Source organism: Dipodomys merriami, unplaced genomic scaffold (assembly GCF_024711535.1).
Source record: "Dipodomys merriami isolate MVZ:Mamm:240054 unplaced genomic scaffold, mDipMer1.0.p SCAF_8, whole genome shotgun sequence".
NCBI lineage: Eukaryota > Metazoa > Chordata > Mammalia > Rodentia > Heteromyidae > Dipodomys > Dipodomys merriami.
Genome location: NW_027206401.1, coordinates 31,382,382 through 31,398,701, shown reverse-complemented (window position 1 = coordinate 31,398,701; position 16,320 = coordinate 31,382,382). Strand labels below are relative to the sequence as shown.

Genomic DNA, 16,320 nt, shown 5'->3' with positions numbered 1-16,320 from the left:
TTCACCAATTTGATAGAGAAAAAGAAGTTTTCAGAGTTTGATCTCAAAGCCCATATTCTCTCAAACTCAGCATAAAACACACAACAAAACCAATGTTTTGGTTTCATGTTAAGTTCCCAGCCCAGAGAGGCAGAAATAATGCTAGATCCAGAAGATATTACTCCCTGTTAGACTGGCTTCTAAACTGCATAGGTTGCTGAAGCAGCTAGTTGCTCATACCTGTGTTCTAGGAAAGTTTTCTGATTTATACCTTGAAGTTAAAATGAGCAAAGAGTTTTTTTTAAGCAGTGCAAAAGTCATATGCATCTTTCTGTCACTGTCTCAGAATATTGCCTTTGATTTAGCTCATAAATTTGTTTGAGTGACTGGAATCCAGGCTTGAGTATAGAGAATAAGGGGGGAAATGTAGCTTAACTGGGAAATGATTGCAAAACTATATGGAATATTTTAAAGTCCTGTAGAGAAAAGAACCTACAGTTTCTATTGTCACTTTCAAAATCAGTAAGTAGAGAAGGCAAGGCAAAGGCACTGGCATTTTGAATGCTCTGATCTCTTTGCCTCCCTGCCATAGCCATCTCGTATCTACCAATGTCTATGCACATGAAGAAAAACTAAGACAGACCAGTCTTGCCACAGGCCTCAGGCAGGATTTGCTTTCATCTGGCACCAGACCACCTCTCCACGCATGTTCTTGATGGATGCAATCAATCACCCATGGGTTTTGGTATATTTTGTTTCGGTTTGAAAGCATTTGCCAAAAAAGTCTCTATGAAAGTGCATTAGTATATCTTTAAATTCTTCAAGCGTGATTTTTGTTTTTAGTAGCAAATATGGACCTGGCAATTGTGAGCCAGATCACTTTTATTGACATTAACACATTTGACTTTTGACAAATAGCCTGAGGAACATAAGCAGTCCTTTCTAGGACTTTCTTAGTCCTTTCTAAGTCCTGTACTGTCTCAAGGGCAGTGCGACAAGGGCTCTCTGCTTTCTCCCCTGAATACAGGCTTGTCACTGAAACTCGCAGGAAGTGAATTGAAAAGAAACAATCCAGGTTTATGACTTGTTATCCAAAAAATATTCTCTGTAGGAAATGGGGTTACATAAATTATACCCATACATGGCTTTTTCAAAGCCTCATTTCAGCCTCACCTTTTAGAAAATCTTTTACTAAAATAGTATCAGAAATTGCAAAATGGCATTGAATTTCCCCTCTTTTCCTACTCAGTTTTTCCTTGGAAGAGTGAGGGTGGAGAGGGCTAGGAAGGAAAAGGCAAGGAGGAGCAGCAAGGCTCCTTACTGAACACAAAGCATAAGTACTAGCTCCACAGTTGGTGTCTTGAAGAATAAGGCATGTAATTTTTAGCTGTAAAAAAAAAATCTATAAAGGTAACAAATGGCAAAAAAAAATCCCACAAAAAAACAATTCTCAAAAAATGCCGTGCTTCTTCCCACACTTACTAAAAAATTAATAGCATATGAAAAGGGGTTTTGTTCTGAATTTTCAGGTTCCTGACTATTAAATGCTAGTTACTCTCATTGGCAAAGCAAAATACCAATCAATAGTCAAGTGTATGATACAAGAACAGTGCATTCTTTGCCTGTCTAATTAAAGCAACTTAAAAATAGAAGAGGGAGAGGAAAAAGAACAATACAGAAGAAAGCCCTGTTACAAAAGATCAAGAAGCCAACTTAAATCAAAAGGTTCCATAAACCCTGCCTCTCAGATGAATGCCCACTCTGATATGTTCTAAATGTCATGTCACCTGTGGCTGGGGACCATACGCCAAGACAGACCAAACTCAAGAAGTGCTGGAGATCAAACCAACCAACCACACTCAGACATTTTTTTATCAGTAACCTATAAAACATAATGAGCTCAGATATTTTATGCTAAAAATTACTTTTTCTGAACATACATCAAAGATGGTATTTCTCTTTTGTCATATATCCACAGTCAAATATTTGCAGAGTTAAATCGATACATATATAATGTTCACTCTATTTCATAAAGTAAATTTTAATCAAAGCTACACATATTCTCTGAACTTCAGAAGCCTACAGGCTCTACATAGTGAGAAAAATGTTATAATAGTGAGAAATATTGTACACGAGTAGTGTCTTACCAAACATAAACCTAAATTGGATTGTTTTGTATTTGTTTCTAACATAAGCAGTGTGCCCTTTCTGTACATTTAAATCAATGAGTAAAATCTTCAAACCAAAGTAAACATCTCTCTCCTCTCTTGCCACAGAGTTGATTCTATAAATAATGTTGGGTGATCAGTAAGAGTAAACTTGTACCTCAACTTTCCAATGTCAATATTGTAACACTTGGTTTCCATTTGTTCAAGTTGATGGGCTTGTTCACTTCGTTTAATTATGAAAGCAAATAAAAAGTCTTACCTTGTGATGCCCAAATTCATCCAAGATGCTTCTCAGTTTTCTGGTGTTGCTATGTGTCTTTTGGGCAGCAACAGCTGGATGGGGATCACGCCAATCAATGGAGAGTCGGTGATGCCAAAGGCGCTGGCTCTCCAGAATGTGAGCTGATTTCACACTAGGATCAAAATGGTGTACTTCACATCCATTATTGGCCATGCTTGCTTCAAAATGAGTATCATCACTTCCCAGCCTGGAGTGAAAGAGAAATGAGACCAGTAACCAAAACTTTAAAATGAAGAAAAGTGTTGAAGTGACAAAACCACAGTTTCAAAAATCAGCCTCTTGAAGAGCTGAGGGAGAGTGCCCAGGCCCAGAGTTCAAGCCCTGTGACCGACCTTCCTCCCTTCCTTCCTTCCTTCCTTCCTTCCTTCCTTCCTTCCCTCCTTTCCTTCCCTCCCTCCCTCCTTCCCTCCCCCCTCCTTCTTTCCTTCTTTCCTTCCTTCCTTCCTTCCTCTTGTGGTACTAGGATTTGAACCTAGGGCTTTTCACTTCTCAGGTGAGTGCTCTACCATTTGAAATTACAGGGCCCTCCAATCCAGACCAATTTTCTTAATCTTACCAAGCTCTCTCTTGTTTTAATACATGTCTAATGTACATATTCAATAAACCTTCAAACAACACAGAAGCATTATAGCTCAAAACTGCTACACAAAAGAGAAATGTAAAAAATATGAGATTTTTTTTAGCAGCACTGGGGATTGAACTCAGGGCCTCAAGTTCTACCACTTGAATAATGCTTTCCAGCTTCTTTTGTGTTGGTTATTTAGGAGATAGGGTCTTAATTTATGCCCAGGCTGGCCTGGCTACCATTCTCCTCCTTGTGCTTCCTCTATATCTGAGAATGACAGGCTCACACGCTAAGCCTCAGTAATCTCTACCTCGAAAGTAATTACAATTAAAAGCTTTGGCCACTGTGCCTGGCTGAGAGTGATTTTTTTGGCGGGGGGGGGGGGGGGGGGGGAAGGGTCAATCTTGGTGCTTGAACTTAGAGCCTGGGCACTGTCCCTGAGGATCTTTGTGTTCAAGACTAGTACTCTACCATTTGAACCACAGTGCCACTTCAGTTTTTGAGTGGCTAATTGGAGACAAGAGTCTCATGGGGACTTTTCTGCCCAGGCTGATTTCAAACCACAATTCTCAGATCTCAGCCTCCTGAGTAGCTAGGATTACAGGCATGAGCCACTGGCACCCTGCTAATTTTTTTAAGGACATAAATTGTAGTAGAAGTAAGACAAATAAAAATATCCACTAGCTAGGCGCTGGTGGCTCATGTCTGTAATCCTAGCTGAGGCTGAGATCTGGGGATCACAGTTCAAAGCCAGCCCCGGGCAGGAAAAGTCCATGAGACTCTTATCTCCAATAAGCCACTCAGAAAACCAGAAGTGGTGCTGTGGCTCAAGTGTTAGAGTACTAGCCTTGAGCTGAAGAGCTGAGGGAACAGCATCGAGGCCCAGAATTCAAGCCCACAACCAACCAAAAAATTAAAATTAAAAAAATATCCACTAGGGCTAGGAAGGTGGCTCAGTGGTAGAGCGCTTGCCTTGCATGCCTGAAGCCCTGGGTTCGATTCCTCAGCACCACATAAGCAAAAAGAAAAAAGCCGGAAGTGGCGCTGTGGCTCAAGTGGTAGAGTGCTAGCCTTGAGCTGAAGAGCTGAGGGACAGTGCCCAGGTCCAGAGTTCAGGCCCCACGACAGGACCCCACCCCCAAAATATCCACTAGTCCTAAGAGATTTTCTTAGAAAATGCCAAAAATGTAAGTTATAGAATTATTTCTGTAAGGAGAGGTACATTCTACCAATGAATTAAATTTGTCTACATTAGAAGGGACACCAGGTTGTGTGTGAAATTTAATTCACAGATCACAGCCATTTTCTTTGTTTTTTTTTTAACAATGTATCACACATTTTACTTGACAAAAATACAAAACACATAGTCTGTTCTTTTGACATTCTTTCTTGCCCTTTCTTATTTCTGTGTATATAGATAGTAATGAAAGCCAGTAGAAAATACTCAATAAATTCTGTTTTATAAAGATGCAATACAAAATTTATTCTGAAAATTGGATTATGATGTTCAGGCAGTTTCTTGATTTTCTTTTTTTCCCCATATATATTTTTATTGTAAAAATTCTGTACAGAGAGGTTACAATTACATGAGTAAGGTAATGGGTATATTTCCTATCTAGCATTGTTACCTCCTCCTGTGTTTTTCCCCTACCATCCCTCCCCTCCCCACCTTCCCAACTCCCCCTCCCCCCAAATTGTAAAGTTCATTTTCAACATAGTGTCTTGTACATCTCATTGTTACAATGGGTCAACCTGTATCCCTATTTAAGCATTTTGTTATATCCCTTTCCCTCCCCAAATTAGAAAAAATGTATATACAAGATGCAGGACACCAGAATCAAATACAATGAAAACAGGGGTTATACTGTGGGGGAAGAACATACAAAAGGAACAAGAGAATAAGTATGTTAGAACAATAGCAAGAAAGAAAAAAACCACTTGTGTCCCTGTCTTGGGGTTCATTTAGCTTAACATCATCTTATATGGTCATATGTACATAGCTTTTGACCTTTTTTGCTTGTCCTAGACATGTACTAGTTATTGCAAGTAAGGGAAATGAAATGGGTATGTTTTAAAATATCATAGTTTTGTCGGGCACCAGTGGCTCACACCTGTAATCCTGGCTACTCAGGAGGCTGGCTACAAAGGAGGCTGGCTACTCAGGAGATCTGAGGATTGTGGTTCAAAGCCAGCCCAGGCATAAAAGTCCATGAGGCTTTTATCTCCGATAAATCACCAGAAAACCAGAAGTGGCATTGTGGCTCAAGTGATAGAGAGCTAGCTTTGAGCACAAAGATGCTCAGGGACAGTTCCCAGGCCCTAAGTTCAAGTCCCACAACCAACAAAATTAAAATGAAATAAAATAAAAATAGTATAATTTCCTTAAAAAGCAAATGCATCTGGTTCCATTGGATCCAGAGAATAAGCAAAAGTGTTCTTTACCTAAATTCACACCAATAAGGGGAAAAAATTATGAATGAATTATTTTCAAGGATCTAGTAGGTATCCTTTGATAATTATGTAAGAATTATCATTTTGATTAAAGTGGTTCAAAGTATGAAAATAATCAAGACAGAAGGCTAGTTCTTGTTTTAAATAGTAATTTTGTTTTCTATCTAAAGGTCTATGGTAGATTGACTCCACATACCAATTCCACAGAATTTCTACAATATGTTGGCAAAACCCAGTATGGAAACATATTATTCTCTTAGACTACTGATTCAGGCCATTACATACTTGAGAAACTTATAAATATAGTCGATAACAATTATTTAGCATATTTCAATTAACTAAAATAAGCCTTTAATATGGAGATACTCATCCAGCCCTTTCTAATAGTCTTCTTTGTCTTCTCTCCGCTCACCCTCCTGTACTGTTTCTTTCCCCACTAGATTTTATATGCTTCCTCCGCTGTAGCTCTTTCACACTATTTGAAAAAGAAAGAAAGAAAGAGAAAGAGAAAAAGAGAAAGAAAGAAAAAAGAAAGAAAGAAAGAAAGAGAGAGAGAGAGAAAGAGAAAAAAGAAAAAGATCCAGCACTCCTCTCAAGCATTCCCCTTTGTTCCATCAAAAAATCCTGTGCCCTATTGAACCCACACCGTTCAGACCACTGAAAATTCTAGCCAATCTCCTTCCAAATTTTCTATCATTTTATTCTGGTATGGAAGATTGACTTGTTGGCACTAATTCTTCACTTTTCCTCAATCCATACTCCTGCCATATGCATTATAAGGGAATGTCATTCTTGCCTCTTGGTTTTGTGGCTTAGCCATGTGACTCCCTTCCTTCTGTGATGGTATGCCAATCCTGATCATAGTCCTACTGTTCACTCTCTTCCACCATCCTTATGAATAGCTTGCTTGTCTCAGCAGTATAGACACTATGAGGAGCAGAGGCAGTCTTCCAGCCTTCTCTCTTTCTAAAAAAAAAAAAAAAAAAAAAAACTACTCACAGCCACCTTATCATGAACAAAAGCCTCCAAGCTGAGAATAGCCTGGATCAGCTGAAATCCAGCAGACCAGCAAGCATTGTGGCAATCATAAATAACAGTGTTTTTAATCCACTGAGTATTAAAGTGATTTGTTACACAGCAAAACTAGCTGATATGTGACATATATATAAATCCAAGAGTTTCAGCTGAAACTACAAAGCATTCTTAGTAGGCAGATTTATTTCTATACAGGTCAGAATGCTGTAGAAGTCATACCAAGGGCCTTTATATTTCCTTAAATTTATTAAAACTTAGAGGAGCAAAGTGTTACCATAGAGTAGTTTTGAAGCTTTGCTAAGAGAAAAAGATGCCAAAAAAGTACTCATTAAATATTACTTGTATGCAACCTTCTAGAGTTTAAAAAAAACGTGTGTACATCTTTCTCTGTGAATTTTCAGGGTTTTTTTTTCAAGAACAATTCTCTACTCTAAAACATATACATTTTAATCAAGACCTGAAATATCCTTAAGAATTAAATTAGTCACAAACTACTCTGTAGTTGTTCTTTTCATGGGAGGTTAGACATGCCATTTTATTACATACTGATTAGTTTCCAACTTAAAATAGGGTTTTTTGGTTTTATTTTGTTATGTTTTTGTGAAGCTGAGGGTCCAAGCCAGGGCCTTGAACATGCACAGCAAAAGCACAGTATCACTGAGGTACATCCAAAACCTTTAAACTAATTTCTTATAATTAAAATAAGTATTATGAATGCACATAGAAAAAAAATCAAATAGTAGGAAATAGTATAGAACGCAAAAAGTGAAAATTTTCTACCTCTGGAAAACTTAGCCACTAATTTCCAGAGATGAACAAAATCAACAGTTCTTTGTATAACCTTACAGAAATTTTCTACATATATACATGTATTATGTATATTACATATACTCACATATGAGTTAATCATTAAATAATAAGCTATCATTTTCTATGATATATTTGATAACATAAAACTATTTGTAATTTGTAAATTTTGTGTGTGTGTGCCTATCCTGGAGCTTGAGCTCAGGATTTGGGCACTGTCCCTGATCGTTTTTTGCTCAAGGCTAGCACTGTACCACTTAAGTCACAGCTTCAAGTCTAGCTTTTTTGATCATTTTGGAGATTAGAGTCTCAGAGTCTTTCCTACCAGGGCAGGCTTCAAACCTCAATCCTCAGATCTCAGCCTCCTAAGTAGGGAGGATTATAGGTATGAGCCATCAGTGCCTAGCACTTGTAAGTTTTTTTAAAATTAACTTATGTTACTTGTACCCAATCTAGTCAATCTTTTTTTCTTTTTCATTAGCATATATGAACCAGACAAAATAAGAGGTTTCATTGTGACATTTTCATACCATTTAATCTTTATATATCAACATATACTATATTGGAAAATGGTAAACTATACTGATTTAATTAGTGTCTACAGCTGTCACTTTTATGTAGTTGAAATCAGACTTCTTTGGGCTTATTGGAAATTAGTTATGTTTATGGTAGATGCAAACAGGATGAGGAATTACAAATGGAATACACAAAGGTACTGTGAAACAAGAAACATGGCCCAAAGCAGTCTAACTGGGGTCACAGCCAATTCTGCTAGTTTCAAAGCATTGACTCTCTTTCTCTACCTCCACCTGGTAGCCCATGAACCATAAGACTTGGAACTATGAGACCTACTTATGCTTTCAGGGGTACAGAAATGTGTCTGTTATTAAGTGGAAAAGCTTCATGAAGGAAGGTCTGTGTTGATCCTACTTAGTCCCAAATTCTCCATGCTGGGAAGATTTGCTGACAGAGATACAGAACACTACTCCATGAAAAACTACTCTTAGAGAAAGTCTGAAATCCTCAAAACCTACCACACAAATCTAAACATAGCAGTAGTGGGCGATATTTCACGGCCTGACTCATGTACCTAAACATATATTTATAGAATACCTTACAAATGCAAGCTACTCTACTGGACATGAGGGACAACAAGATAAATTAAAGACACACTGATGAAAACTTACAATGTAGTAATGAAGGGAGAGTTTCAAATAAATAACTATAATAAAATGATAACTCTTATTTATATGAAAATGTATTTAGCCTTAAAGGAAATCACTTTATGCTTTTATATAACTGGAAAGAGAATTCCTCATAGACAAATTTACATCATAGAAACATTCCAGTGTTTACTCTATGAAGCAAGAAGGATAGGCCACACCAATTCAGATCAAAGTGTAAAATGGTGGCCCAGTTTTCCCTCATCCTACCCTTTTCCAGCTATCAGGAGAGGTAGGAAGGGAAGCAGCAGTCATGTAACTTCCATTCCAGTGGGTCCCCAGCCTAACAGTTGCACACATCACTTATACTCACAAGTAATACTCCCAGCTGGTCAGATAGCCACTTAGAGCTACAGGAAATGCAGCCATCAGTAGGGTGACCATGTGCCCCACTAACCTCAGGTCTGTTACTAAAGTAAGAATAGGAAATAGGTATTGGAGATATATTAGCAGTTCCTACTACAACCCATTGCTGAAACAGTTAAGCAGCTGAGAAGTACATTCAAAGACATCAGCCTTTGAATGAATACTGCAATCTTTCCCTCTCTGGTGAGAGATACAATTATATAACTCATGCTTATTGATCTTAATTAATGTTGGGGTTTGAGATCATGATAAAATTTTCAGCATGGAAGAACCATCAAATCTAAGAACTATTGAAGAAATAGAAAGGTAATAGAGTAACAGAACAACCAAAGTAATAGAGATTTCCAAAGTAACAGGGAAACCATCTTGGCCTTCTTTCTCTAATGCCAAAAGAAAAGGATCTGAAGTCCCCATTTATGGTTGTATAAGTTGTATACTGAACAACTCTAGGGGGTGTGTCATTCACACCATAATGCCCATTGTGATGATTTTGTTGTGGATTCTGGTAAGAGTTCCTGAAGGAGGTTCTTGCTTGCAAGTTATATAAAGGTGTTCTTTGGACGAGCTGAGGGTGGTATTGTCAATCACATGCCCTTTCATGTCACCAAACATAATAAAAGGGACAGGTTGTACCTCTGTGCCAGGTCCTTGGATACTCTTAAAAATATCTGTGAGAGCCAGGTGCTGGTGGCTCAAACCTGTAATCCTAGCTACTCCGGAGGCTGAGATCTGAGAATCATCATTCAAAGCAAGCCTGGACAGGAAAGCCTATGAGACTCTTATCTTTAATAAACTACTCAGAAAAAGCCAGAAGTGGTGCTGTGGTTCAAGTGGTAGAGTACCAGCCTTGAGCACAGAGAGCCTCAGGGACAGATCCCATGCCCTGAGTTCAAGACCCAGGACCAGCAAAAAAAAGTTGAGAATCAGGACTGTAATCCTAGCTACTCAGGAGACTGAGATCTGAGGGTTTCAGTTCAAAGCTAAATTAAGCAGGAAAGTCCAAGAAAGTCTTATGTCTAATAAACTACCCTAAAAAGCTGGAAGTTGTGCTGTGGCTCAAGTGATAGAGCACTAGCCCTAAGCAAGAGAAGCTCAGGGACAAACCCCAGGCCCTGACTGGCGCGCACACACACACACACACACACACACACACACACACACACACACTTGAGAGTATTAAGTTCATATATACATATATATATATATATATATATATATATATATATCACAGTATTAAGGTTAATGGTCTTTATGTTCCTTTGGAAAGAAAATTTTAGAGCATGAGGAGGAAATATTCAAGATATCAAGGATATTCAAAATGAAACCACAATGAGATATCATTTCAAATACATCAGGGTGGCTATAATTGAAGATCAATAATAGTAAACATTGGCAAGGATGTGGAGAAATACCAGAGGTTATTTGTGTGAAACTAAAATATTATATACCCAATATAAATGTAAACATTTGCCTACTTAAAAACTTATATGTGAATATCCCTCTCCGAACATAATAACTGAAAAGTGGAAACAACCCAAATGTCCATCAACTGAAGGACATTGTTCATGTGACTATAGCCACATGAACATTGGAATAGTATTCAGACATAAAAAGGGACAGAGTATTGCTACATGCATGCTACAATGTGGGTAAAACTTGAGAACATGGTAACTAAAGCACACACTCACAAAAGGGTCACATATTATTTCCATTTCATGAACTATCCAGAATAGGTGAATCTATCTATAAAGACAGAACATCAAGGAGTGATTGCTTGAAGATGGGTATTGAGCAAAACTGAGTCAAGGATCTCAGTTCAAAGTCAGCCAAACAAGAAAAGATGTGAGACTCTTATCTCCAATTAACAACCAAATAGCCAGAAGTAGAGCTGTATCTCGAATAGTCAAGTGCCAACCTTGAGCAAGAAAACTAAGGGACAGTGCCCAGGTCCTGAGTTCAAGTTCTAGTGTGTGCACATGTGTGCACGCACACACATGCCTTTTTGTATGTAATAATTTGATGTATTACAGCAGAACCATCTTATCCAACAATTCTTATGTATAAGGGGAAAAAAAGGAATTTAGAATTTTCCAAAAAAGTAACTTTCCAAGTTTTATTTTTATTGTATATAGTTTATATGAATTATTCCAGTGTGTATAATATTAACTAAACTATAAAGACAGCCTAGAGCAACAAAAGTAGGCTAAAGCTGAGATCTCCAATTCACATGTGGTGACATGCAACTATTTTTTACTAGTTTGGACAAGTTTTTCATGTGGCATAAACTCTGTTGTCACTATTTCCGGCTCTTCCTGCAGACTGGAAGTGTAGCTGTGATTCTCAAGGAAAAGAGCTCAATTCTAACCAACAGGCTGAGCAGCTTGGCATCCACCCCAGCCTTCACACTCGAAGCCCAATGTCCTTACATGGACTCCTCTCTTCAGGCCATCATTTACAGAGCAAATATTGAATATCTACTGTATGCCGAGTCTCACTGATAGATGCCGTGTGTGTATAACTCATTTATCCACATAAGAGTGGTTCCCAATGTTTAAACTTTTAGTTGAACCTTTTTGCTTTATTTTCAAGTCATAATGATTGGTAATTCTTGTTGGTTAGAGTTTTATAGTAGTGATGATCCTCTTTGGGCACCTTTGGTGAGGTCTTCATATCAGGTGGCTGCTTAGAAGACTGACTACTGTGGCTATTGTCAGAACATAAAGTGTAGAGGTTGATGGTGAAATGCATAGATGAGGAACAAGCATGTTGCACTTGGTAGGGCCCCGGGTTCTTTGTTCAGTAGTCTAGCCTGAGAACCTACATAGCTTCTATAAGCATCCATAGATCAGGGTGTTCCAAAACAAAATAACTTGCTCCTGCCTTGTCTTGGAACAGATATCATTTGTAAGTTCAGGACTGTTCAATGAAATATTTGGTGAAATAGTCTCTAAGGAGCTTTTTTACAGAAAGCTCCTTAGATCCATTTGTGCATCAAGATCATTTTCAACTTGAATAACTATCAATTTTCACAGGATTTTTTTTTTTTGGTAAAAGTTCCCTTCACTTTCTTTTTAGTCAAATATAAAACTATAGCTGACACTAGTGGCTCACACTTGTAAGCTTAGCTGCTCCAGAGGCTGAGATCTGAGGCTCCTAGTTCAAAGTCAGACTGGGCAGGAAAATCCATGAGACTCTTATTTCCAATTAACCACCAAAAGAAAAACGAAAAGTGGAATTGTGTCATAAGTGGTAGAGCACTAGCTTTGAGCAACAAAGCTCAGGAACAGCACTTAAGTCCTGAGCTCAAGCGCAAAGATCAGCACACACACACACACACACACACACACACACACACACAATTTTTTTTTTTGCAGTACTGGGAATAGAACACAGGGCTAGGCAATAACCCTACCACTGAACCAAATCCCCAATCTTCTGCTTTTTCCTGGATCCAGCTTTGGACCTCAGTCCTTCTCCTTTTGAAAAGCTGGGTATAGACATGAGCCACCACACATGGCTTGTTGGTTACAATAGAATTTTGCTAACTTTTTGCCCAAGTTGGCCTCATATTACAATCCTCCTATCTCTACCTTCCAAATAAGTGGATTTAAAAGCAAGAGCCACTCCTCTTGATAATGATAAATTTATCATTGGTACACAAAATAAACATCAAGGAGTGGCTATCACGAGTCTTAGGTTATTCATAGTTGTATTAAATTTTTTTTCTTTTTTTTCTTTTCTTTCTTTTTTTTGGGGGGGGGGGTGGCCAGTCGTGGAGCCTGAATTCTGGGCCTGGGCACTATCCCTCAGCTCTTCAGCTCAAGGCTAACGCTCTACCACTTGAGCCACAGCACCACTTCCGGCTTTTTTCTTTTTGCTTATGTGGTGCTGAGGAATTGAACCCAGGGCCTCATGCATGCAAGGCAAGCACTCTACCACTGAGCCACCTTCCCAGCCCCTCATAGTTGTATTAAATTTTTTAACATACTTTCTCTTTTTCCTAGCTGTAGGTAATTAGTGTTCTCTCTCTTTATAATGAGGATGCTCTAATTCTACCCAGGAATGATCATTTTCACCAAGAGGATTATTCTTACTTATCTTGAGAAAACTGAAGCTGCCAATTTGTTATCCTCAGAATGGGAGAAAAAGTGACTTCAGACCAGGCAGGTGGATTATGCTTGTCATTATGTCCATTCAGGAGGTGGAGACTGAGAGAACCATAGCTCAAGCTCATATCAAGCAGCAAAAATGTTACCAAGACTCCATTTCAACTAACAAGTCAAGCATGCTGAGGCGTACCTGCCATTTCAGCTACATGGGAGATGTAAATAGGAGTATCACAGTCCCAGCCTGCCTCCACAAAAGCCAAGATCCTATTTGGGGGGAAAAAGTAAAACAAAAAAAAATAGGCTAGGGGGCTCAAGTAGTAGAGTGCTTTCCTACTAAGTGTAAGGCCCTACAATCAAACCTTAGTATTGCTTGAGTTTCTGAATGGCAGCAACAAGCTGAGACGTTGCCTTTTACCACCCCCACCAACTTCCACTGGAAAGGCATCATGTACAAGAAAATAAAGGTTGTTATTTTAATCCTTTGAACTTTGAAAGCCAAACATCCACAAGGACTATACCATCAGCTAGCCTGTCCTGATTGGTATAAGCACCAAAGACGTATGTTGGTCACAACAGAGTCAGGGGTGTGTGTGGCTCAAGTAGTAGAGCCCTAGCCTGGCAAGCACAGTTCCTGAGTTCAAAGAATAGGAAGAGAAAGAAAGAAAGAAAGAAAGAAAGAAAGAAAGAAAGAAAGAAAGAAAGAAAGAAAGAAAGAAAGAAAGAAAGAAAGAAAGAAAGAAAGAAAGAAAGAAAGAAAGAAAATAAATAAGTAAAGGCAGCTCCAGACAAGGCGGCCTCAGAGCTCTGCTTGTGCCTACAGTGGTATAACAAATCAGTCCGTAACAATGGCAGGAGACAAAGTATAGACCTGTAAACACAGCAACCAGTCATAACTTGGTGTACCTGAAGAGGCCAGGGCTGTCTGTAGGAATGTTTGTGTTTTCTTCTGCAGGGATAAAAAATGTACTCACCCTAGAGAATAGAGGCGGCACTGCTTGTTGCGGATTTGATGAGCTAAGCCAAACCTGTCATCAAGACACACCAACCAGGGCTTCTTGGCAAGGCTGGAGTCTGCACCCATGTGATCACATACAATCTGTAAGGATTGCAAATCAATATAAATAATTTAAAATGTTGGATGCTAAATGGCAGGTAGGGGACTAACTGCTTTCCTCAATCCTGAAAACCCTAATAGGAGAGTTATATCCTCCACAGCAAAACCCTTCTCCCCAGGGAACCAACCAGCAGACTGCTGGAAAATGTTCCCAGGAATTTCAGTGATATACTAAATAAGCAGTAACCTCATGGAGACTCGGTGTAGGTTTGAAGGGTAATTAGGAGCTGTTTGTATTATTTGCTCAGAGATCAAATAAATCAAGAGCAGAAATGAGAGAGAAGAAGCATCAGGAGGCTGTTCAGTGGTGTGTTAATCTGGGAGAATGAACCAGAGTTGATCAGGAGGTTTGAGCCTTGACCCAGGGCATCCCAGACATAGAGAACAGAAGGGTTCTTACAAAGCTGCCCCTTAACTCAGGAAAGTGGGAGCGTTGAGACCAGAAAGGTGGCACATGTTATCCACGAAACACAGCTGACTGTGGGTCAAGTGAAATTACTGTGTACTTTCTGTTGACAAGATTATAAGCAACCCTAAAAAGACATCTCCTGTCAAGCACTGGTGGCTTATGTCTGTAATCCTAGCTACTCAGGAGGATCCAAGTTCAAAACCAACCAGGCAGGAAAGTCAATGAGACTCTTATCTCCAATAAATTACCAAAATACCTGGAAGTGGAGCTGAGGCTCAAGTGGTAAAGCAATAGCCTTGAGCAAAAGAAGGTCAAGGACAGCACCCTGGTCCTGAGTTCAAGTCTTAGTAAACACACACACACACAAACATACACACACCTGTGCAAACAACTCTCTTGATCATGATGTACTATGACACAGCTGTAACACAGAACACAACAGAATACTATATGTGCACAGGGTGGTGTGAAGTTTCTTGCTTTAACTCACTAGAAAAACATAACAATAAGTGATATTGTTTTCCTTTAAGGCATTCTAGGCTCACCCAATCCTTTACCATAACTGATTTTCCAAAGTGTAGCCTATTCAACCAGCACTGCCTTATGATTGCTGTAACCTAGGGCTGGCCTGAGCTAGAAAAAGCACTAGTTTTTTTTTTTTTTCTTTCTACTAGTATCTTTCTATTTCTCTATCTCTAACCACTGCCTAAATGGAAAAGAAATAAAAAATGGAACTCTCACTCTCACTCTCTCAAGCAACTAGTACAGAATACATGTATTAGCTGAGTACATCAGTATGGTACCCTTCTATAATTCACCTTCCACTCTCCTCTCAAAGAGACACTGCTAGACCACCTCCTCTTCCCCACGCATCCACCCAAGATAAGGGGAATGGCTAATGTAATTAGTCAGGGCTCTGTGCATATTGGGCTCTGATCTACTGTAGTGAGGCAGATTGCTGTGCCTTGAATGTGGGCTGCATCCTCCTCCATTTGCCTTTTCTGTTCAGACCTGCTGCTAGCAGGAAGCAGGTTAGTCCAGGGAAGTTCTTTTTTTTTTTTTTTTTTTTTTGTCGGTCGTGGGGCTTGAACTCTGGGTCTGGGTGCTGTCCCTCAGCTCTTCAGCTCAAGGCGAGCGCTCTACCACTTGAGCTACAGCGCCACTTCCGGTTTTCTAGTGGTTTATTGGAAATAGAAGTCTCACGGTCTTTCCTGCCCGGGCTGGCTTTGAACCGCAATTCTCAGATCTCAGCCTCCTGAGTAGCTAGGATTACAGGCGTGAGCCACCAGCGCCCGGCTAGTCCAGGGAAGTTCTGAGACCTCCAAGGTGTAACTGGACTTCAGAAGCCTGAGCCAATCGCTGCAGGGCACCTTCCTGTTTATTACTGCACTGGTTGATGCTTCCAGTTGCTACATAATGACAGACATTCATACTTTCCTCCTAGCACCATCAAAATCTAACTTGGTTTCTTCCACAACGCTTCTTAAGGTACAATCCAACTGCAGTAGAATCACTTGGGAAATACTTAACATTCAGGTTCCTGGGTCCCACTCCACATCTGCAAATTCGAATCGTAAACACTGACTCCTGGGAACATGAATTATGCTTCCCCAGGTGATTCTTAGGTGGGCAATCCTGGGGGTTTCCTGGTGGCCTGACCATTTGTAAAGTCACAAGAAAAGGTTCCAAACTGATCTTGACTGTTTCTTAGAAATTTAAGGTTATACATGGGCCAGAGCTTCCAAAGAAACATAGCAGCTCCTCACTCCACTCCCATTCCTAACAAAAGGCCA

At 39.4% G+C, this 16,320-nt stretch overlaps 1 protein-coding gene across 1 annotated transcript in view; it reads right to left on the bottom strand.

The window, feature by feature from the left end:
• Positions 1 to 16,320, bottom strand: part of Mettl24 (methyltransferase like 24) — a 100,251-nt gene that overhangs the window by 46,474 nt on the left and 37,457 nt on the right. Inside the window, exons 3-4 of the mRNA XM_070010643.1 lie at positions 13,976 to 14,100; positions 2,407 to 2,635 (exon numbers count right to left, since the gene is read on the bottom strand). Coding sequence (XP_069866744.1) covers positions 2,407 to 2,635; positions 13,976 to 14,100 — 354 coding nt within the window. The remainder of the gene's footprint in view (positions 1 to 2,406; positions 2,636 to 13,975; positions 14,101 to 16,320) is intronic.